The 24,011-nt window shown below is 39.4% G+C and overlaps 1 protein-coding gene across 1 annotated transcript in view; it reads left to right on the top strand.

Annotated features, from left to right (window-relative positions):
- The first annotated feature begins 1,726 nt into the window (after nucleotides 1-1,726).
- Nucleotides 1,727-24,011, top strand: part of STAB2 (stabilin 2) — a 164,590-nt gene continuing 142,305 nt past the window's right edge. The window contains exons 1-3 of the mRNA XM_044226577.1: nucleotides 1,727-1,804; nucleotides 5,285-5,418; nucleotides 7,650-7,765. Of these exons, the coding sequence (XP_044082512.1) occupies nucleotides 1,727-1,804; nucleotides 5,285-5,418; nucleotides 7,650-7,765 (328 nt within the window). The remainder of the gene's footprint in view (nucleotides 1,805-5,284; nucleotides 5,419-7,649; nucleotides 7,766-24,011) is intronic.

The raw sequence follows: 24,011 nt of genomic DNA, 5'->3' as shown, positions 1-24,011 counted from the left end.
TTCCTCAAGCAATAGTCCCAAGCAAGCAGCTTCACCCAGGAAGATTTGAAAACTATTTGTTCTGAGCCCCACACCCGGAAGTTCTGATTTGATTGTTCTGGACAAGGGTCTGACATTGGGGAATTTCTTCTAAACTCCTCCAAGTTCCTAAACCAGGATTGAAATGCCCTGAACCAAGGGATTATAAGAACTTCTTCATCTGGCATCTTCCATCGAGAACTCTGGGTTAGACTCTGAAGAGCCTGTCTATACAGGAAGTTTGGAAGTTTGTTGGATTCCTGACCCACATAATGTAACACTGTTTCCAAAATTCAAAGAGAGAAAGACTTCAGGAGGAGAAGAAGCATTCAACCAAAACTAGTGTCTGTAACACATGAGTCTCTCTGTTAAGTCGAGAGACCCATCTCCTATCTTGTTGATAAGCCCAGACTATATCCTTTCTGGTTCTGAGCTTGACATTTTTCCATCAGGTCAACGAAACTGGAGCACCACCTCCCACCTGTTTTTGCATTAAATAGTCATTGTTTTAGGCAATAGAGGGTAGTGGTTAACAGTACTGCTTCTACGGTCACAGTTTGGAAAACTGGATGCCCACCTACTAGCTGTGTGACCTTAGAAAAGTTGCCAAACCTCTCTGACTTCATTTCCTTATCTGTAAAGTGGGGGAAATAATCCTGTTTCACCAAGAACTGTGAGGTTTAAAAAAGGTAATCCATGGAGAAGTCTAGCATAGTAACTAGCATATAGTAAGTTTTCAACAAATGTTGACTGTTACTATTTGTTTTTATTATTTTCCAAATGCAAGTCTCTGCCCTAGGCTCTCAGATGTATAGAGAAGATGAAGGCTTGCCCCCATCCTCAAGGAATTCACAACTGGACATGGGATATAGACATACAGACACATGGACTGTGACCGACTGGACTGGGCTTTTGTAGTATTATGTGCAAAATGCCAGGAGAGTTTCCAAGGCAGTATTGAGGGGCAGGACAGGAAGACTTCCTGTAAGAGGTGACATTTGAGCTGGGCCTTGAAAGGGAAAATGAGACCTACAAGCTCGGTCATTTGTCAGGACATGACATGGAAGAGGGGAAAGGATGAGTTGAAACCCCAACTGTTGGCAACTGCAAAGAGACAGGTTTTTGCAGTAAAGCTTGCCAGCCATGCCAAGTGAGGCTACCACTCTCCCACAAGTCAAGGCCCTGAGTTTCTGCAACATTCCCTTTGTGGGATCATTCCCGCTTAGGTGCACTCCCACAAATACTGCCTGACAGCAAGCTTGGGACTTGGGATTCTGGGACAGAGGCCTTCAGTTTTCCATGGTGTGGTCATATACATGTTGGCGGGGCTGTGGGTCCAGGAGGAGGCAGGACCAGAACTGGGATAGGCAGAGCAGAAGGAGGCAGGAGCTTGTTCTTGGGAGTTTCATAAGGCACAAAAATTCCAGAACGTGTCTCCGCCTCAGCCTCTTCAGGATATCCTGTCATTCAACCAAGACATATATAGAGTTGAGAGTGACCAATTTCATCACGACCCCTGGATTTGTCACCTTTCCTGTCTTGAGGCAGTTCTCACATATCATCGGCTTTAATTCAGGAAAAAGAGGGGAAAGGGTTTAAAAGCAAACACTGAAATGAAAGAGAATTCACTAGGAGTCCATCAGAGTACAAGAGAATAGCCGAGTATTGACAAGTGTCTGGCTTCAGAAGGAGCAAACAGGCTCTCACCATGCTACAAAATCTCATACTTTTTCTTCTTGGATTTGTTGTGCACAATTCCTGCTCCCCACCTGAAACTACAGACCAGGTAAGATGACGCTTGTAAGTTTGTTATTTTTCGGTTCCTAGTGTGTTCCAAGTTTTTTGCTTCCCTCTGTTGCCATGGGTAAAGAGTACATTCTGGACTTTATACAATAAGGTGAAAGCCAGTGGAGAATCTGATCCTAATGGTGGTGCGCAATCCCTCTGAAGGCGTGCTCATTCAATTGGTTCTATTCTTAAACCACACTTGCTAGGAGCTCTGATTTAATGCTAACGTTCCTCTTGCCACTGCTGATGTTGGTATCCTGGGGGTGGAGGGAGGAGTTGTTTGTTTGTTTTCCTTTGTTTTGTTTTGTTTTTTTCAATTTATTTATTTTCAGAAAAACAGTATTCATTATTTTTTCACCACACCCAGTGCTCCATGCAATCCGTGCCCTCTATAATACCCACCACCTGGTACCCCAACCTCCCACCCCCCCCACCTCTCTGAGGGGTTGGAAGTGGTGGTGGGGTGTTTTCCTTTGTTTTAATCGTCTTATCGTTGTGTCATTTTGAATATAGGAAATAACAGTGGTTGAAGAGAGATGAATAGAGAGGTGTTCTGGGGAATTCCAGGTGGAGTGATGTCTGCTTAAGAAACACAGTATTCCAGAATGCCTCGGGAACTTATCCCTTCTATTTTCCACAAGTTGTACTAGAAGTACCCAGGGCAGTCTTGCCGGCAGCTCCTGTGAAGGACACTGACATGCCAGTGTCTCGAGCAGGCTCACATGTGCTAATAGAGCATGTCGGGTATCAGAGGTAGAGCAAGGTCAGCCTAAACCAGGGGTCTGAACAAGGCAGTCTGTTGATTCTAAGATGCAGTGCGCAAGGCATGATTTCTGCTCTATTCATCATAAAACTTAAACATGACGTTACATGTGTACCAGGCGAATTTTTATCGGTGCCGACTTGATGTCAGTTGGCAGTGCTCGGATGATGCTTTTCACGGAAACACTGATAGCGTCACCGTCCAGTGTTTCAGCTCAGAGGTTGAGTGTGGCGAGCTGGACCAGTGGCCCTCGTTCGTTTAACAAAAATTTCTGAGGACCAGTCCCCATGCTCCACCGCCGACTAGATGTTCCAGCTTGAGCAAAATAGACAGTCTCTCTCAAAACTTCCCTTTCTCCCCCAACGGTGCTCCACAGCCAGAATAATCATCCTCCTCATCGTCACCACCAGCAGCTTCAACAAGTGCCTGCTTTAGTGCGGAAATCAGGCCTCGACTGGTGTGTGTGGTTTTTTTAAAATGATGTTATTTATTTATTTGTCAGAGAGAGAGAAAGAGAGAGAACACAAGGAGGCAGAGCGGCAGGCAGAGGCAGAGAGAGAAGCAGGCTCCCCACTGAGCAAGGAGCCCGATGCGGGACTTGATCCCAGGACTCCGAGATCATGACCTGAGCTGAAGGCAGCGGCTTAACCCACTGAGCCACCCAGGCGTCCCTTGACTGGTGCTTAAGGCTGAGTTTACTTTTCAGAGGAAACCGTAAGAGTGATAAAATGACCCATTTCATTGGAACAAGACAACTTGGAAGCAAGAGATTTCTTGAAAAGAGACTCTTAAATCTGGGCTTTTAAACAAGAAAAGAAAAAGTAATGTCCTTCCATACACTTATCTAAATGGGAAAACCCAATATAAAGAAAATCCTGCTTTTAAAAATCTGAAGGTTCCATGAACCATTAAAGGGAATTGATTCAAACTCTAGCTAAGGGTGGCTTTTATTATTATTCCATAAAGAAAATTCCAGAAATATTTTGGTTCATAAAGATCACCAAATGAAAGCTGCCCATACAAACAGATTTTTTTTTCTATATGCCTCTGTAGAGCTTGCGTGCAAGGAGGAGGAATAGCTAATCAGGGAATCTAAAAACCAGTAACCTACAGTGTGACCTTGGCAGGGTCACTGAACCTCCTTTTCCTTTGGTTTTCTTCTCCCCTAGAATAGGCATGATGAAACCTGCCCTCCTTATCTTCAGCATGGTCAAGATCAAATAATGCCCTTGGAAGTATGTATAACCGTAAATTTCTCTATAAAAATAAGATTTCTTCTTGTGCAGCCTTTATCCACTTCAGTAAACTCGGAAGTAATTATAATGTTCCCACCATCCCTACCTAGTGCTGAGCTTGTGCTGTTTGGGGACAAGAATAAGTAAGAAGGAGTTTGGGGATAAGAGTAAGTAAGAAGGAAGAGACACGGTCCCCTCCCACAAAGGGTTTTTAAACGGAAAGCAAAGACAACAATAGGTTTTCCACTGGCCAAACACATGAAGAGTAGAAGTTGAGAAAAGGAAGAGAGGGGTGTATGGTTTTGTGGAAGTGGCATTGTTCCACAGGGCCTTGAAGGATGAAGCCAGGAGGGGAGGGACGCACATTCCTATCAGGAAAGGCAATAAACAAAACACACAGGTGGGGATGGAGAAGCATCACAAGAACTAGCATTTACTGCCTATGACTTTCCAGATCCTGGGCCAGGCAATTTGCATGTGTTATTTCATTTAAAGGTCTCAGGAACCTGGAGAGTGGTGACCAACACCTCCCCATTGCAGAGGATGGCAAAGGTTAGGGAATTCATTTAAGACTGTACAGTTAGCAAGATACAGTGCTTGATTCCAAGCTTAGGTCTTTTAACTCCCAGACTGAGTCTCTCTTCATTGTATGAAGCTGCTTCTTAAACTTGACGGAAAAATGAGGGAGACTGGAAAGAGGGGACCAAATCTGTTCGGGAGGACCAGCATCGACCTCATGGACAATGAGGGATCCTGAAAACAGGTCCAAAGTGGGTCTGCATCCTTCATTTTAGCCTCTGATTCTCTACTGCCTAATGTTGCTAAGCAACAGTTTCTAGGGAGTCTTTTGAATTTCCTACAACTCATTCATTCAATCATCAAATATTTACCAAATACTACTATGTGTCAGACACTGTTCTAGGTGCTTAGGGTATACTCAAGGACAAAACAGAAAAGGATCACTGCCTCCTGGAGCCCATATTCTAGCTGAACTATAATCAAAAGATTGCAAACATCTTTGGAGCAGAAATTATATGCTTCATGGCATTTAGTGCCCAGGCTAGACTATTTCCAGAGAACCAGTGCTGAAAGAATATTCTTGAGACCTGTTGATCTACAATGAATGGACCCTAAATAACCACTTTAAAATTATACTCTATAATATATTTCAGGTTTCCCATTTGGGCATGTGTGTGTAATGATGTTACCTTGCTTTGCTGAATGTAATGATGTTACCTTGCTTTAGATCAAGGGTAGCCAACAGGTACAAGCAGCCTCCTTCCTACTCACAGCCATGGCAGACATTGCTTGTTGATCCCAACACTCTTTCTAAATGAGGTTGAAAGTAACTAGTTTGTCATTACCAATCAACCTCGTTGCCATCCCTGTCATTCCACTGATTTAAAGCCAATGGGGAAGGATGACCAACCAAGGCTCTGCCAATGGGTCTTGATTTTTTTATTTTTTTATGTTTTCACAGGCAAAAAGATGTGATAAGAAATCTCTGCTTACAATTAGAACTGAGTGCCAGTCTTGCTCACTGAACTTGGGCATTCAATGCCCAGCTGGTTACACCAAGGTTACCAATGGCTCCGTGGGTGTTCGAGATTGCAGGTATTCACAAGAAAATAAATGTGCTCGGGACTTGAAATTTAAGGGATTGTGAATCCAGATTGAAACTTCCCATTTCAAAGACTACAAAGCATTTCCATAATTTTCCCTTATTCTAAGACTACATTCAGTCTACTCATAATTTAAAATCTTGAACCTAAAAAATATATTATTGATTCACATTTTAACAAAAAATTGACCATATTGCCTTGCATATAAACATTCTCCCTTTATCTTGCCCATCTTTATTTTGAAAATATGGGTTTTGTTTCATTTGGAGAGGGTTCTAGTCAGAGCGTGGACTAAAATGCCATGGGTCTGACAGTCCTCTTACCAACTAGCTATGGATCCCGAAACCGATTAGAACCTGAAGAGGGAAGACAAAGGAATTACAGCTTTGTGCATTTTATGGGAACAGTGCATTCCTGAAATCCTCTTAATAAAACTTTGATAATTCAAGGCTAAGCCTCACAAAGGATGACGAGCATTTTCACTTTTTTGCTAATGGAAGCAACCATACAACTCAAATGTAAACAATGTTTTATTACTCAGTCTACTAATTTAGATGTTAGACATCTCTCAATCAGTTTATTCTTAATTCATTAGTATTATTTTTTACTTTTACAAAATAAAAACTAAACACTATTTCAAATTCATGTTTGCTTAATGTGATCATGATATATTCTAAAACCAAAGTCATCAGTTTTTAAAAAAGATTCCAAATACTAACTGACCTAGAATTAGCAAATATATGCGACAGTTGACCATTCGGGTACCAAACTGGGCATACATCTGTGACCAGATTCTCTTAAAAAGTATATAGAAAGATGAAGGATTCAAGGTTAAAATTATATGGTGACTTCATTGAGGACTTTCTTATACTGGATACTTTTTTCATAGCAAGGTGGACACTTGGTTATATCCTTCCCACCTTATCATCACCTTCCAACACACACACACACACACACACACACACACACACGATAAGATTATTGCACTCATGTCTTCAGAATTGAAGACTTGGATCTGTCATTCATTTATGCTGAAATAAATCCAAGGTTGGTTCTTTTTTTTTTTTTAAGATTTTATTTATTTATTTGACAGACAGAGATCACAAGTAGGCAGAGAGGAAGGCAGAGAGAGAGGAAGGGAAGCAGGCTCCCTAATGAGCAGAGAGCCCGATGCAGGGCTTGATCCCAGGACCCTGAGATCATGACCTGAGCCGAAGGCAGAGGCTTTAACCCACTGAGCCACACAGGCTCCCCCCACCCCCAAAGGTTGGTTCTTAAAGGGAAGTTTGGTTCTACCCTTGGCTCCCCCTTTTCCCGTCTTTGTGAAGAGATGTCCTTGCCAGTATTCTCAAGCTTCCAGAGGAATTGTCACCTCTGTCTTCAGCTTGACTGTCCATAAAGCCAGTAGCTCAGGGACTGGATTAGAAGTACAACCTTGATTTTTTAAAAATAATAATAAATTAATTAAAATAAATAAAAATAATAAAAAATTAAAAAAGAATTACAACCTTGAACTCACCATCACACTATTCTTAACAGTCTAGTTGAAAGAAATGATATTCTGGAGGATTGTCTCTAGATATACTAAAGCCAAAACCTGGAATAAGTCATCCATACGGAGATTCCCAATGGTATTTAGCCTCCACAGAATTGCTGCTCCAGATCAGTACCTCAGATGCTATACAAACTGTTTTAAGAAATTCATCACTACATCTCCCTTGAGGACACGGTGGCAAATATTGTCCATTATATTACACCACCTCTCACAAGTCTGCATCTACAGTATCTGAAAAAAATAATGCTAAACCTAAGCAGTTGGTTCATTTTAAATCCAGAGATCCCATGCATCACAGAACTCACGATCTTTTCCTTCTCGCATTGGTGGCAACAAGTGTGAGGTGCGCCTCTAGCGTATGCCTAGAACCTAACACTATTTCCGATCTACTAACCTCACTTCTGACGTCACTGTAGATATTCTACCTTCATTTGCATTGTGTTCTGATTTTTTGTGATCCATTTTGTACAATTAAAGGTAAATCATGATTAAGTTTTGTTCTCCCTAAATAAAAAAATGAATTCAATCTTTGTTTGTATGTATGTTTGTTTGTTTTAATATAGGCAAGTCTAAAGAAAGACCTAAGTAAAAATCCGGGCTAATCCCACTGCCCAGAGTGAACTGCATTGTGCTGATAACAGGTTTATGTCTTCTCCTTCCCCTCCAAGGTACATCTTTGAGATCAGGAAGTACTCGCTGTCTCTTCCTGGATGCCGCCACATCTGTAGAAAGGACTATGTCCAGCCTCAGTGCTGTCCAGGCCACTGGGGCCCAGACTGCATGGGTAAGTGGCATAGCACTTTTCTTGGACTTTGATACTTGCTTCTCGATGTCCCATTTCATAGAAAATCGAAAGGAAGGAAGTCCGATAAAAGAAGAGTGTCAGCACCTTTTTCTAGAAAGTTCCATTTCAGTCTATATGTAGAAAAGTCTTTCTTGCTCTGTCAGCTTTTATAAACAAATCTGCTTTCCTCCAATTGGAGGTCTCTCTTTACAAAATTTCCTTACAAGTCAGAAAAAGGGACAATTGAAAGGATATCCATTTTTATAAAAAAGATAAGGGACCCTAGAAAGGATGTAAGAATGCTGGGATACTACAACCCTGAAAACAATTTTCTTTAAGAAGAAATTTTATTATAGCATCTCAGAGACCTTAGTTTGGCAACACAGATAATCATTAAATCTACTAAAACTCTAGTCTTTAGGATGGAATACCAAATTCTATGATGACCAGTTCCACTGTAAGAAAGACAAAGATGTTATAGTCAGATTTCTATAGGTCGAGCACAGCATTTGTCAGCTAAAATTGAACCTCTATCGTGATTAAAGATTAAACATTCGAATAGTGGCTGAGTCCTTGCTATGATATGCAAATTATGTGAGATCACTTTTTCCCTTGGAGAGTAAAGAAGTCAGGCATTTTAATTCATGCATTGTTTATTTGTTTCCTATTTTCTAGATATAATGAAACATATCCTTAAGAATCCACTTAAAGGGGAACCTGGGTGGCTCAGTGGGTTAAAGCCTCTGCCTTCAGCTCAGGTCATGGTCCCGGGGTCCTGGGATGGAGCCCCATGCGGGCTCTCTGCTCAGCAGGGAGCCTGCTTCCCCCTCCCCCTCTGCCTGCCTCTCTGCCTACTTGTGATCTCTCTCTCTGTCAAATAAATAAATAAAATCTTAAAAAAAAAAAAAGAATCCACTTAAAGGGCAGGGTGCCCGGGTGGATCAGTAGGTTGAGCATCTGACTTAGTTGCAGCTCAGGGTGGTGAGATCGAGCCCTGTGTCAGGCTGCTCGCTCAGTCTGCTTAAGATTCTCTCTCCCTTTGCACCCCTGCCCCAGAATCTCTCTCTGTCTCTCTCTATCTTTCTCAAACAAATAAAGAAAAGTTGTTTTGTTTTGTTTTTTAAAGAATCCACTTAAGGGGAGAGATTAGTTCTCTTTTGCTTTTTTTTTTTTAATTAAAATAACACAGGCAAAGGGCACACAGCCTGTAAAATTTAGAAAGACATAAAGACAGAAAAAACAGTGACTTCTTTCAGTCACACATAGGAAATCCTAAATTGTTGGGCTTATTTCCCTGATCTTTTGTTTTTTTTTTTTTCAAATGGCTTCTAAACAGTCGAAACTTTCTTGTACATACAATGTTGAGACCTGCTGTTGTGTGTTTTTTGAACTAATGATTAAATAAATAATAGCTTCCATTTATTCAACATTGCTAACATGCAGTACCAAAGAGATACTTGGCTTATATTATCCGATTCAATTCTTAAAACAAACCTTTGAGCTAGACATGCTTATCTCCATTTTGCCTATGAGGGATCAGATATTTAAAGATGATCTCTTACCAATTTCTTTTGGCTTGATAAGTAATAAAGCAAGTTCAAGTTCAGGGATGCCTGTCACCAAAGTCTGCTGTCTTTCTACTCTGTCCCACTGCCAGAGCAGAGCTTATAGAAGAAAAAAGATGCAAGCCCTGGGTGGTTCATTCAGTTGTGCATCTGACATTCGATTTCAGCTCAGGACAGGATCTCAAGGTCATAAGCTCGAGCCCCGTGTCAGGCTATGCACTCAGCATGGAGTCTGCTTGAGTTTCTCTCCCTCTGCAACCCACCCCCCCACCCCGCTTGTGTGCACTCTCTCTCTCTCAAATGGATAAATAAGTTAAATCGAAAAAAAGAAAGGAAGAAAGAGAAAAAGAAAGAAATGGGAAATCCTCCAAATGTGTTTCTAACTTCTCTTTTGATTGGCAAGTCCCTTTACCGGTCCCAGTCAATGACCGGGTTATGCTCCTTGCACTGGAAAGGTCAAGATTTGGGTTCACGAAATCCTGACCTTCTCTCTATTGACCTCTCTGTCCTCAGTTTCACCCCAGCATGTGGACACTGTGTGATTCTGAGTTTGTTACAATGGATTCAAGAGATTAACTCACCCTTCCATATTTCAAAAACTTTTTTAGCACCAAATGTGGTCACAATTACAACCAGTTCTTGTAGACATGCTGATATAATTAAAAAACTTTTAGATTTGCTTTTCTCTTTTTAACCCATGAGAACACAACCCAATGCTGTTAATGATCAGAAGCCTGTAGAGAAGAAAAGGCTTTGTCCAAGATACAGCAACAAGTCAGTGCATGCAATGTCAGGTATAACAGATCACAGCTCAGAGAGAGAAAGGAGCTAATCCTGTTCCCATATTTGGGCTTGACTCTAGTCCCAACATTGGGCAAATTACTTCCTGCCATGCCTCAGCTTCCTTAGATGAGGGTCAGATGGGGGTCCAAAGTCCTACTTTACAAGACCATAGCCTAGATTTTAAAACATTCATGTAGATGAAAAATACTTGACAGAGTGACACCAAGAAAGCACTTTAATGATGTTTTAGCAGTGCGTGCCTGGGTAGCTCAGGCAGAGGCCTTCGGCTCAGGTCATGATCCCGGGGTGCTGGGATCAAGTCCCGCATCGGGCTCCTGCTTGGTGGGGAGCCTGTTTCTCCGTCTCTCTCTGCCTGCCTCTCTGCCTACTTGTGATCTCCGTCTGTCAAATAAATAAATAAAATCTTAAAAAAAAAATGTTTTAGCAGTAAATGAATAAGGGAATAACAGTCAAAACAGACCTCTGGCGGTGAAAGCCAAATAAAGCGACATTTTCTCTTTGAGTCCTTCTTAAATATGGGTAACTCCTAAATCATGAGAAGACAAATAGGATTCAAAACTTTCAGTGGGCTTCATGACATCTCAATGTGCTATGCACGAATGGGGCAAGGCTCCTGTCTGTGATCCAGTGTGCATGATTCCTTGAAGGGTCAAACATTTCCTTCTACTAGGTCTGAAGGCCAGAGAAACAAAATATGTGGAAAGCAGGGACTGGACAGTCTTTCTGCTGTCCTCTTGTTAGAGAAGAAGGACATGTCCCTTTATCTTCATCTTCCAAACATACTAAATGTCTCCAAAGGCTTCCTTCCTTTAGCTCAGGAAGGAGATAAAGGCTCTACTTAGCCATATATTTCACCTCTCACATTTTGTAGTGATGACAAGTGAGATCTTGCCTATCACTTTACATTTCCGGAAGGATAAGGCCATTTTGGAGCTGCTGACGTGTGTCCATACATCTTTTTGAGGAAGTACAGGCTTTGGAATGGCCTTCTTCCCAAGGCCATTGTGGTATCCAATTCCTTTCCAGTGTATCAACAAATACATTCATACTGGATACCTCTTGGTTACTTTTAAAATTGTTTTAATAATGCCTTATTCCAATTAGAAAATAACTCTGATCAATCCACACACACAAAAAAAAAAAAATCAGAAAACACCCAAAAAGCACAATGAGAAAAAATTGCTCATCATCTTCTAAAATTAAGAATAAGGCATGGATCCTCACTTGGGGGGAAAAAATATGTCATCCTGACATATGAAAGGTCTTTCTACCCAGATTTAACTTGTTTCTCCCTCATTAGAAATACTGCTTTATCAGATCAGCACACAGCAGTCTTTGCTAATTAGCACAAAAACATATTTTTTAACATTGAAATGATCACATTTGAACAACTAATATCCTACGTGAGGGGAAATTGATTTTATTTTTTTTAATTTGGACATGCCAGTTCTCTTGATTTCACCATGAACATTAACTGATCTGTGCAAACAACTCAAAGTAATGGAAAAAGAATGTGGGCAAAGAGGTTATACAGAACCGGGATTGCCGCCAAAACAATCTGATTATTTCAAAGGGAAATGGTCTAGATTCTTCTTTTTGAGGTCGATGTCATCAAATTCTGCCCATTTTTTTTTAAATTTTTATTTCTTTTCAGCGTAAAAGTATTCATTGTTTTTGCACCACACCCAGTGCTCCATGCAATCCGTGCCCTCCCTAATACCCACCACTTGGTTCCCCCAACCTCCCACCCCCCACCCCTTCAAAACCCTCAGATTATTTTTCAGAGTCCATAGTCTCTCATGGTTCACCTCTCCTTCCAATTTCCCTCAACTCCCTTCTCCTCTCCATCTCCCCTTGTCCGCCCATTTTTTTTTTTATAATATATTACTTATGTTTCCACATCTCTTTCTTTCCTGTTGTACATTTCTTGCCGGTCGCTGCTCAGGTTGCAAATAACAGACTTCTATGGGCTTGAAATTGGTCTTGTAGTCATGTTCTTTTTGGTTTTGACTGAGAAATAAAGCTGAGTTTACCTGAGGAACCTAATTCACATCAGCTTCCCAGGGAGACAATTTCAGCCAGAGCTATAAGTGGAATACCAGGACATGGTCTCTGCCTATCACTGTGAGCCCAGCTTTTCAACAACGGTCCTAGCGTGAAGTAGGCACTTCTAGATTTCATTGGGAGACAAAGTAACAGGGAGGTCTTTGGCCCCTTGCTGCTGAGGATGTTGATTATCTTCCTTTAAAGAAACAGAACAGCTGATGATTTGCTGACAGCTTATAATGGGTAAGCCTCCTGCGTGAGCAAAGTCACAATGCAGGAGACCACCAGGGTAGCCGTAACTAAAGGGAAATGGGATAATGACCTGAAATCTTTTTATCAGCTATTTGAACCTCACAATGTGTCAGAAATGTGCCCTGATAGCAAATTCTGTAATATCCTTTCGAGCACGGTTTCTGAGAACGTCAATTTTTCCGTCTTTCTACTTAATGGGGGCCTGAGGTGATAGAAAATGATGTGAGAAGCAGGACTAAAACTCCCACTTTTGCCTTAAAAGTTTTACTTAAAAACCAAGAAATTTGTTTCATAGATTTTAAACTTAAACCATTCAATCTAGGACATAAAATGAGGAGTCTTTGTGTCCCCACATACCTTCTATCTTTTTCTCAAAGTTCCTTCCAGTGTTGGCCAACTCCTAAAAAAAAAAAAAAAAAAAAAACAAGCATTTATGGAGCACCGATTGTATGCTGCTCATAATCACATATCTGATAAGCCCAGTGCCTACCCCCAGATTAATATAAGAAAGAGATACAAAAGCAGATGAGGAAAAATAATCATACCTGAGAGCCCAGTGGAGGACCTGAGGACTTTTGAGGAGTTTTGCAGCTTGGCCAAAGATAGCCAGACTAGGAAAGAAGCCTGTCTTGCTGCAGAGTCCCGGCTCTAACCCGCTACTCTTCCCTGCTTCCCCAAATAACAGCTGGTTTTGCCAAGTCAACTGCTGGCAAGGCAGTCTGCCTCTCTCTAGCCTACTTCTAGAAAGCTTGCTTCCACCATCAGCTAGATGCCTGTCACTGCCTAGAGTTGATTCCATGACACGTGAGCTCCCCTTGGTTCTACCCTGGCACACAGACTCTGAATCCCTATTGGCCTCCTGTCCCAGCATTTACCGCGCTCTGGTTCTGAGACCCACTCTGTAGAGCTATCAGATTCAGCAATTACAGGGTACCCAGTTAAATTAATTGCGAATAAACAACAAATATGCATACAGTATTTAGGGCATGCTTGTTCTAAAAAACTATTCATTTCTATCTGCAATTGAAATTTAACTGGCATCCTACATTCTATCTGGTAAACCTGTCCTTCGGCCTCAGTTTTCTCATCTACAAAATGGAAATAATGATGCTAATAGGCCTACCTCCAAAGATCGTGCTGAGGATTAAGTGAGCGCGTACCTACAAAGTACTTAGGATGTTCCTGAAGGGTGGCAGGTCTTCAGAATATGCCAGTTACCTTTTCTGTCTTTTGTGCTCTAGGGGGTGTGCCTAGGTCTGATTTTATATTCTAAGGTACAGATCTTGTATGCTCTGGTTTAGTGGTTAAGGACTCAAAATCTTGACTCAAGCCTGATTGCAATGCCCTTTCTAATACTTGCCAACCTCATGATCTTGGGCAAGTTACTTACCTCTCTGGCCCGCAGTTTTCTTATCTATAGCCTGGGACCAATGATAATGATGATGATGATGACGACGATGATGATGATGTCAACAACAGTCATGCTTTTCTCAGTTGTTGGGAGAGTAAGACCACACATATAAAGTGCTTAGGAATAGTAAATGCTTGACAAGTTCTATCCGTCTATCATAGAACTGGTAACTAAGTCACAGTGCTGGCTGCTAGAGGAGGACTTTCCTGTACACTTCATTGTTTATGTAGCTTAAGGCCCCTTAGGTCTACAATTTTTCTTCCCACGATTGTCTACCCTTCTGTGAACCCCATGGGTCACTCGGATCTGTCCAAGCAAAAGCCTGCCCTTCCGGGATATGAGGATGATAAACCATCAGTCTGCTTGGGCTCCTATAGCCAAATACCATAACAACAGACATTTGGTTCTCACAGATGTGGAGGCTAGGAAGTCCAAGATTAAGGTGCTACAGATTTGGTTCCTGTTGAGGCTCTTCTCCCTGGCACACAGATGGCCACCTTCCCACCGTGTCCCCATATGGGAAACAGAGACTCTAGTCCCTCTTTCTCTTCTTAGAAGGACATTAATCCCATCATCGGTCCCCGTCCTTGTGATCTCATCTAACCCTAATGAAATCCCCCAAAGCCCAACCACCAAATGCCATCCTGTTGGGGTTTAGGACTTTCACACATGAATTTGGGGAGGCACAGACATTCAGTTCATTAATATTAAGTATTCACCTTGGCCTTCAGCCCACTGGGTCATAAGCCACTGGAGAGACGTCTGAGCCAGGATGAAGCACCTGTTAAGAGAAAACCTTTCCTCCCTTGCTGAATGTGTGCTGTTGAGACTCAGGAAGATTCCCAGAAGACAGCAAAGAATACCCAACCAGTAGATGCCTTGACCCTTAGCACAGCCACAGGCAGATACCCAATGACCTCTGAATAAAGCAGACCGCTCGTTTCAATGAGAAGTATGTGTTGGGCACCTCTTCAGAAATAAGTCTAAAGCACTGAAGCTCAACTCACCAGCCCCTTCCTGCCTACAGCAAGAGGAACAAAGGCCCGTTTTCTGTTTAGGCTTAATATCACTTCACATTCTTGTGAAAATACAAAGAGAAAACAACATCTTTGAAAACAATTGTAGGCATTCAATAAATATTGAATTAATTACTTAATTAAATGAATGTATCATAAAAACATTTAAGCCATGTAAAATAATTTGAAGCTATCAATATAGAGAAGCACAATTCTGAGCCTTTAGAGTCAGACACAGCAGGGTGGAAATCCTTGTCTCCCCGTCTGACAGCCATGTAACTTTATTAGTGACCCTCTCTCTGCCTCAGTGTCCTCGTGGGTAAAATGGGGATTGTAACACTTCATAGATTAAAGAGTAATAGTTCATAGTTGTGAAGATAACACATGTAATGTCCTTGGCATTCCACTCAAGGTTTAGACCAATAAGAAGAAGAACAAGAAGAGCAAAAAACAAACAAACAAAAACAAAAACAAAACAAAACAAAACAAAAAAACCAAGTCAAGTTGGTCTTTTTAAGGCCAACATCTGGCTCATGAAGGTGTTCAGTAACAGTTTACCAAATGGTGGCCCTAAAGAAATGCTTCCTAAACATTGGTGTTCTGAAACTACACTAAAGTATTTGAATGAAAAGGTTCAGAGACTGAAGGTCAGAAACTGAAAGACTTACCATGTGTTTAAAAATAGCCCTTCCCGATTCTAGTGTCTTGCTTTCTTTTCTTTTCCAGTCAGCATAATTATAGGAAAGGACATCTCTGAGGTCTAAACAAAAGTTGAGTTTCATTAATTACTGACAAGGACACTGACCACCTTTCCCAAACCTATCAGTAGGGCACATGCTCAGCTAATAAATTGTTCTCATTTATTCTTATAATTTTCGTAGAGTGAAACTCAACATTATCAGTGCACAGCTGTATGAGTTCTGACAAGCTTTGTGTAACCACCACCACCATTAACTTAGAAAAGATTTATTTCCTCCCCCTCAAATTCCCTTTGCTATCATGCCCCCCCTGGCATGATACTGAAGCCCTGGCAATTACTGATCTGTTTTCTGCGCCTATAATTTTACCCTCATGTCACATGACTGGAGTGACACAGTGTGTGGTTTTTGAGACTGGTTTCTTCCAATTAGCATAATGCTAGAAGATATGTCTGTGTTGCTATACGTGTCCATAGTTCCTTCTTTTCTAATGCTTCATAGCCTGCCATGATGCAGCGGCAGCCAGTCAGTTCATTCACCAGCTGGAAGATGTATGGGTTTGTTTCCAGTTTGGTACAACTAAGAATAAAGTCATTACGGACATTCATGCACAGGTTTTTGTGTGTACCTAAATTTGATTTCTTTTTTTTTTTAAAGATTTTATTTATTTATTTGACGGAGAGAGAGATCACAAGTAGGCAGTGAGGCAGGCAGAGAGAGGTGGGGAAGCAGGTTCCCTGCTGAGCAGGGAGCCCGACGCAGGGCTCCATCCCAGGACCCTGAGATCATGACCTGAGCCAAAGGCAGAGGCTTAACCCACTGAGCCACCCAGGTGCCCCTAATTTTTATTTTTTTCATGTGAATATTTGCTCTTCATGTATCTTTCAAGTTGTTGTTTCTGGAGCATTGAGAGTTCTTTAAATGTTTGACGTACAAGTTCTTTATATGATACATGATTTTTAAATATTTCTTTGTGGTCTGTGGCTTGTCTTTTCATTTTAACACTAACTTCAGACGAGCAAATGTTATGAATTTTGGTGAGGTCAAATATATCAATTTTTCTTTCATAGATAGTGTTTTTTGGTATCCTATCTAGAAATCTTTTCCTACCCTAATATCACAAAGATTTTCTTTTATATTTTCTTCTAGAAGGTCTATAATTTTAGGTATTGTGTTCAAGTCCATCATCCCCTGCAAGTTAATTTTTGTATATGATTTGAGGTATGGATCAAGGTTCATTTTTTATATGTAGATACCTAGTGATTCCAGCATCATTTCTTGAAAAGACTATCCTCTCCCCATTGGGTTGTGTTTGGACTGTTGTAGAAAATCAATTTAACCATCTCTGTGTGGGTTTATTCCCAGACTCCCTATTCTGTTCCAGTAATCTGTATGTATATCCCTTTACCATCAGGATTTCTGTAGCTTCACACTAAGTCTTAAAATCCAGCAGCATACATTCTCCAGCTTGGTTGTTTTCAAAATTATCTTGTTTATTCTAGTTTCTTTGCTTTTCCATATAAAATTTAGAATCAGTTAGCCAATATCTACCAAAAAGTCCTGCTAGAATTTTAATGGAATTACATTGAATCTATAAGTCAGTTTAGAGAGAACTAACGTCTTAAAGTACTAAATCTTTTATCCCATAACCACACTAAATTTCCCCATTTAAGACTTCTTTTATTTTGTTTGTCAGTGTTTTATCAATTTTAACTTACAAATTTTGCACAATTTTCATCATGTTTACACCTAAGTGTTTCATGGGTTTTGTTACTGTTTTTAATGGTATATTTTCATTTCAGTTACCAGTTCTTTCTTATGAGTTTGTGCAAAAAAATAGAAAAACAATTGACTTTTTAAATATTGCTCTTGTATCCTGAGAACTTTTTAAATACATGTATTAGGTCTAGTAACTTTGGGGGGACTTTTTTGAATTTTCTGTAGGCAATCATGTTGTCTAAGATTAGAGACCATTTTCATTTTTCCTTTGGATATGAATGTATTTTATATCCTTTTTTCTTACTTTGTACTATCTGTTTCATATATGGTTGGATTCAGTTCGCTACAAATTTGTTTTAGAATTTTCTAATTTATGCATTAGATTTTTTAAATCTTTTTTATTAACATATAATGTATTACTTGTTTCAGGGGTACAGGTATCTGAATCATCACCTTACACAATTATCAGCACCCACCATAACACATACCCTCCCCAATGTCCATACCCATACACCTTATTCCTCCTCCTTCCTCCAGCAACCCTAAGTTTGTTTCCTGAGATTAAAAGTCTCTTATGGTTTGTCTTCCTTCCTGATCCCATCTTGCTTTATTTTCCGTCCCTTTTCCCCACAACTTCCCATCCCATTTCTCAAATTTCTCATATCAGAGAGAGCATATGATAATTGTCTTTCTCTCACTGACTTATTTTGTTTAGCATAATACCATCTAGTTCCATCCAAATATTGCAAATGGCAATATTTCATTTTTTAGATGGCTGCATACTATTCCTTTGTGTGTGTGTATCTGTGTGTGTGTGTGTATATATATATATATATATATATATATATATATATATATATATCCTCTTCTTTATCCTTTTGGCTATTGTGGACATTGCTGCTATAAACATTCGGGTACATGTACCCCTTCAGATCACTACATTTGTATCTTTAAGATTAATACCCAGTAGTGCGATTGTGGGGTCATAGGTAACCCTATTTTCAACTTTTTGAGGAACCTCCATACTGTTTTCCAGAGTGGCTGCACCAGCTTACATCCCCAACAGTGTAGGACGGTTCTCCTTTTTCTGCATCCTCACCAACATCTGTCATTTGCTGACTTGTTCATTTTAGCCATTCTGACTGGTGTGAGGTGGGATCTCACTATGGTTTTGATTTGTATTTCCCTGATGCCAAGTGATATTGAGCACATTTTCATGTATCTGTTGGCCACTTGGATGTATTCTTTGCAGAAATTTCTGTTCATGTCTTCTGCCCATTTCTTGACTGGATTGTTTGTTCTTTGGGTGTTGAGTTTGATAAGTTCTTTGTAGATTTTGGACACTAGCCCTTTATCTGATAGGTCATTTGTAACTATCTTCTCCCATTGTGTTAGTTGTCTTTTGGTTTTGCTGACTGTTTCCTTTGTTGTGCAAATGCTTTTGATCCTAATGATGTCCCAATAGTTCATTTTTGCCCTTGCTTCCCTTGCCTTTGGTGATGTTCCTAGGAAGAAGCTGCAGCGGCTGAAGTCAAAGAAGTTGCTGCTTGTGTTCTTCTCAAGGATTTTGATGCACTCCTGTCTCACATTAAGGTCATTCATCCATTTGGAATCAATTTTTGTGTGTAGTATAAGGAAATGGTCCAGTTTCATTCTTCTGCATGTGGCTGTCCAATTTTCTTAACACCATTTTTTGAAGAAACTGTCTTTTTTCCATTAGACATTCTTTCCTGCTTTGTTGAAGATTAGTTGACCATAGAGTTGAGGGTCCATTTCTGGGCTCTCAATTCTGTTCCATTGATCTATGTGTCTGTTTTTGTGCCAGTACCATACTGTCTTGTTGATTACAGCTTTGTAATAGAGCTTGAAGTCTGGAATTGTGATGTTACCAACTTTGGTTTTCTTTTTCAACATTCTGGATAATCACGGTCTTTTCTGGTTCCATATAAATTTTAAGATTATTTGTTCCATTTCTTTGAAAAAAAGTTGATGGTATTTTGATAGAGATTGAATTAAATGTGCAGATTGCTCTAGGTAGCATAGACATTTTCACAATAATTGTTCTTCCAATCCATGAGCATGGAACGTTTTTTCCATTTCTTTGTGTCCTCCTCAATTTCTTTCATGAGTGTGCTATAGTTTTCTGAGCACAGATTCTTTGCCTACTTGTTTAGGTTTTTTCTTAGGTATCTTATGGTTTTGGGTGCAGTTGTAAATGGGACCAACTCCTTAATTTCTCTTTCTTCTGCCTTGCTGTTGGTATATAGAAATGCAACTGATTTCTGTGCATTGATTTTATATCCTGACACTTTCCTGAATTCCTGGATGAGTTGTAGCAGTTTTGGAGTGGTGTCTTCTGAGTTTTCCACATGAAGTATCATACCATCTGCAAAGAGTGAGAGTTTGACTTCTTCTTTGCTGATTCGGATACCTTTTATTTCTTTTTGTTTGATTGCTGAGGCTAGGACATCTAGTACTATGTTGAATACCAGTGGTGATAGTGGACATCTGTGCCATGTTCCTCACCTTAGGGGAAAAGCTCTCTGTACTTCCCCATTGAGAATGATATTCACTGTGGGGTTTTCATAGATGGCTTTTACCATATTGAAGGATGTTCCCTCTATCCCTACACTGTGAAGAGTTTTGATCAAGAAGGGATGTCGTACTTTGTCGAATGCTTTTTCAGCATCTATTGAGAGTATCCTATGGTTCTTGTTCTTTCTTTTAGTAATGCATTGTATCATATTGATTGATTTGTGGATGTTTAAACAACCTTGCAGCCCAGGAATAAATCCCACTAGGTCATGGTAAATAATCCTTTTCATGTACTGTTGGATTCTATTGGCTAGTGTTTTGGTGAGAATTTTTATATCCACGTTCATGAGGGATATTGGTCTATAATTCTTCTTTTTGATGGGGTCTTTGTCTGGTTTGGGAATCAAGGTAATGTGGGCCTCATAAAAGAGTTTGTAAGTTTTCCTTCCATTTATATTTTTAGAACAGTTTCAGGAGAAGAGGTATTAATTCTTCTTCAAATGTTTGGTAGAATACCCCTGGGAAGCCATCTGGCCCTGGGCTCTTTGTTGGGAGATTTTTGATGACTGCTTCAATCTCCTTACAGGTGATAGGTCTGTTCAGGCTTTCTATTTCTTCCTGATTCAGCTTTGGTAGTTTATATGTCTCTAGGAATGCATCCATTTCTTCCAGATTATCAACTTTGCTGGCATATCAAAGTTGCTTATAATATGTTCTTATAATCATTTCTATTTCTTTGGTGCTGGTTGTGATCTCTCCTCTTTCTTTCTTGATTTTATTAATTTGGGTTCTTTCCCCTTTCTTTTGGAGAAGTCTGACCAGGGGTTTATCAATCTTATTAATTCTTTCAAAGAGCCATATCCTGGTTTTGTTGTTCTCCTCTACTGTTCTTTTGGTCTCTATTTCATTGATTTCTGCTCTGATCTTTATTATTTCTCTTCTCCTGCTGGGTTTAGGCTTTCTTTGCTGTTCTTTCTCCAGCTCCTTTAGATGTAGGGTTAGGTTGTGTATTTGAGGTCTTTCTTCTTTCATGAGAAAGGCTTGTATTGCTATATACTTTTTTCTCAGGATGGCCTTTGCTGCATCCCAAAGATTTTGAACAGTTGTGTTTTCTTTTTCATTTGTTTCCATGAATTCTTTAATTCTTCTTTAATTTCCTGGTTGACCCATTCATTCTTTAGTAGGATGATCTTTAGCCTCCATATATTTGAGTTCTTTCCAACTTTCCTCTTGTGATTGAGTTCAATTTTCAAAGCACTGTGGTCTGAAAATGGGTCACAATGATCCCAGTTGTTGGTACTGGCTGAGAGCTGATTTGTGACTCAGGATGTGATCTAATCTGGAGAATGTTCCATGGGCACTAGAGAAGAATGTGTATTCTGTTGTTTTGGGATGGAAAGTTCTGAATATATCTGTGAGGTCCATCTGGTCCAGTGTGTAATTTAAAGCCTTTATTTCCTTGTTGATCTTTTGCTTAGACAATCTGCCCACTTCAATGAAGGGGGTTGTTAAAGTCCCCTACTATTCTTGTATTATTATCGATGTGTTTCTTTGATTTTGTTATTAATTGGTCTTTACAGTTGGCTTCTCCCATGTTAGGGGCATAGATATTTTAAAACAGATCTTGTTGGACAAACGTTTTATGATATAGTGTCCTTCTTCATCTCTTATTATAGCCTTTGGCTTGCAATCTAATTTGTCTGAGATAAGGTTTGCCACCATAGCTTTGTTTTGATGTCCATTAGCATAGTAAATTGTTTTCTACCAGCTTGCTTTAAATCTAGAGGTGTCTTTGGATCTAAAATGAGTTTCTTGCAGGCATCATATCTATAGGCCTTTTTTTTTTTTAATCCATCCTGATACCCTGTGTCTTTTGATTGGGTCATTTAGCCCATTTACACTCAGCATAACTACTGGAAGGTATGTATTTAGTGCCATCATATTGCCCGTACAGTGACTGTTACTGTCTATTGTCTCTGTTCCTTTCTGGTCTGTTACTTTTAGGCTTCTTTTTGCTGGCTTTTTGTTTGCATGTTCTTTTAGTTTTTGTTTGTCCTGGAAGATTTTTATCTCTACTTCTATTTTCAATGACAGTCTAGCTGGATATAGTATTTGGCTGCGTATTTTTCTCATTTAGTGTTCTGACTATATCGTGCCAGTCCTTTTTGGCCTGCAAGTTCTCTGTGGATAGGTCTGCTGCCAATCTAATATTTGTACCTTTGTAGGTTACAGATCTCTTGTCCGAAGCTGCTTTCAGGGTTCTATCTTTGTCATTGAGACTTGTAGTTTTACTATTAGATGACAGGGTGTTGACCTATTTTTATTGATTTTAAGAGGGGGGGTCTCTGTGTCTCCTGGATTTTGATGCTTGTTCCCTTCCCCATATTAGGGGATTTCTCTGCTCTAATTTGCTCCAATTTTTTTATTCTTCTGGGATCCCAGTGATTCTAATATATTTCATCTTATGGTATTACTTGAGAGATATGGTATCTCTCAAACTCTCTTCTCATGGTCCAGTAGTTATCTCTCCTTTTCTCAGCTTCTTTATTCTCCATCATTTGGTCTTCTATATCACTAATTCTCTCTTCTGCCTCATTTATCCTAACAGTAAGAGACTCCATTTTTTATTTCACCTTATTAATAGCTTTTTTAATTTCAACTTGGTTAGATTTTAGTTCTTTTATTTCTTCAGAAAGGGAGTTTATTTCTCCAGAAAGGGATTCTCTAGTATCTTCTGTGCTTTTTTCAAAACTATTAGCATCTTTATAATCATCCTTCTGAACTCTAGCTCTGATATCTAACTAATGTTGGTATTGATTAGGTCCCCAGCAGTCAGTACTGCCTCTTGTTCTTTTTTTCTTTCTTTCTTTCTTTTTTTTTTTTTGAGGTGAGCTTTCCACCTTGTCATTTTGTCCAGAGAAGAATAGATGAATGAAAGGACAAAATGCTAAAGGGTAGCAATGACTCCAGAAAAATATACAGTAACCAAATCAGAAAAGACTCAAAACCAGTGGGAGAAGAAACAAGAAAAAAAAAAAAAAATATATATATATATATATATATTAGACTGGTGAATAGAACAGAGTCACACACTTGTTTTGCAGTGTATTTTGGTTTCTTAGAAGAAACAGCCTCCCAAAAATTTAAAGAAAGAAAAACTTTTTTATATATACAAACAAGGGTAAATGCAATGACGGGTTGGAATATGACTGTGAAGATGAAAATTTAAAAAGATTTATAAAAGGAATTAAAAATGTTCCTGAATGTTGAGGCGGAGAACTTCCACAGATTCTTCTCCATCCTGCTGCTGATATGTGGACCTCATGACACCTAGGAAGTCATCTCGAACCACAGCCTGATGTTGTAAATGGTAGAACAATAAAATACAAGGATTCTGGGTCTAATAATTACAGAGTTACTAGAAAAGCTCTGAAATGTTTATCTCTAGGGTTCATTTATATCTGAGAGCAATACATTTGAAGCTGCTGTTATTTGAGCATCTTTATCACTTGTAGCTGAAACTAGTCTTTTCTAACACCATGCCTAAACTGAGAGGATTGTTGAACGAGTAATCCCCCCAAGTATGAGGGAACAAGACTCTTATTTCAGTTGAAATTTAAGTCTCTGGTTTTCTATCTCTGGATCAACTCAACTCACACATAGAGAGAAAATTATCACTTTCATAAATAAAAAGATTTGAGTTCAAAAAAAGGAATTAATAAGATTGAAAAAGAATTAAAAAAGAGGCAGCGAATGTCATCAGGCTGGAGACTAGAACAAAGCCATATGCCAGATTTAGGGTATATTTTGATCTGTTAGAAGAAACTGTATCCCAAAATTTTAAAGAAAGAAAAACTTATATGTGTTCAAAAAATAAGGCTAAATACAATGAAGGGTTAGAATATGACTATAAAAATGCAAATTGAAAAAAAAATTTTTAAAGGTATTGATAAGATAAAATAGGTTAAAATAGGAAAGAGGAAATATTCAAAAAAAACAGAAAAAGAAAAAACAATGAACATTTTAAAAATTTAACTTTGAAAGACTAAAGAATCATGGGTAAAAAAACATGAATTCTATTTTGCTGCATTTCTCTAGCACTGGTGTTTTGCAGTCCTTATTGATCAATAAAATTGGTCTTAGCTGGATATTTTTGCTGATCTTCTGGCGGAGGCGCCTATTGCAGTGTTTATCAAATGT

The sequence above is a fragment of the Neovison vison genome, chromosome 12 (genome assembly GCF_020171115.1).
Source record: "Neovison vison isolate M4711 chromosome 12, ASM_NN_V1, whole genome shotgun sequence".
Classification (NCBI taxonomy): domain Eukaryota; kingdom Metazoa; phylum Chordata; class Mammalia; order Carnivora; family Mustelidae; genus Neogale; species Neogale vison.
Note: the sequence above shows the minus strand (reverse complement) of the source record. Positions and strands in the feature narration are given on the sequence as shown.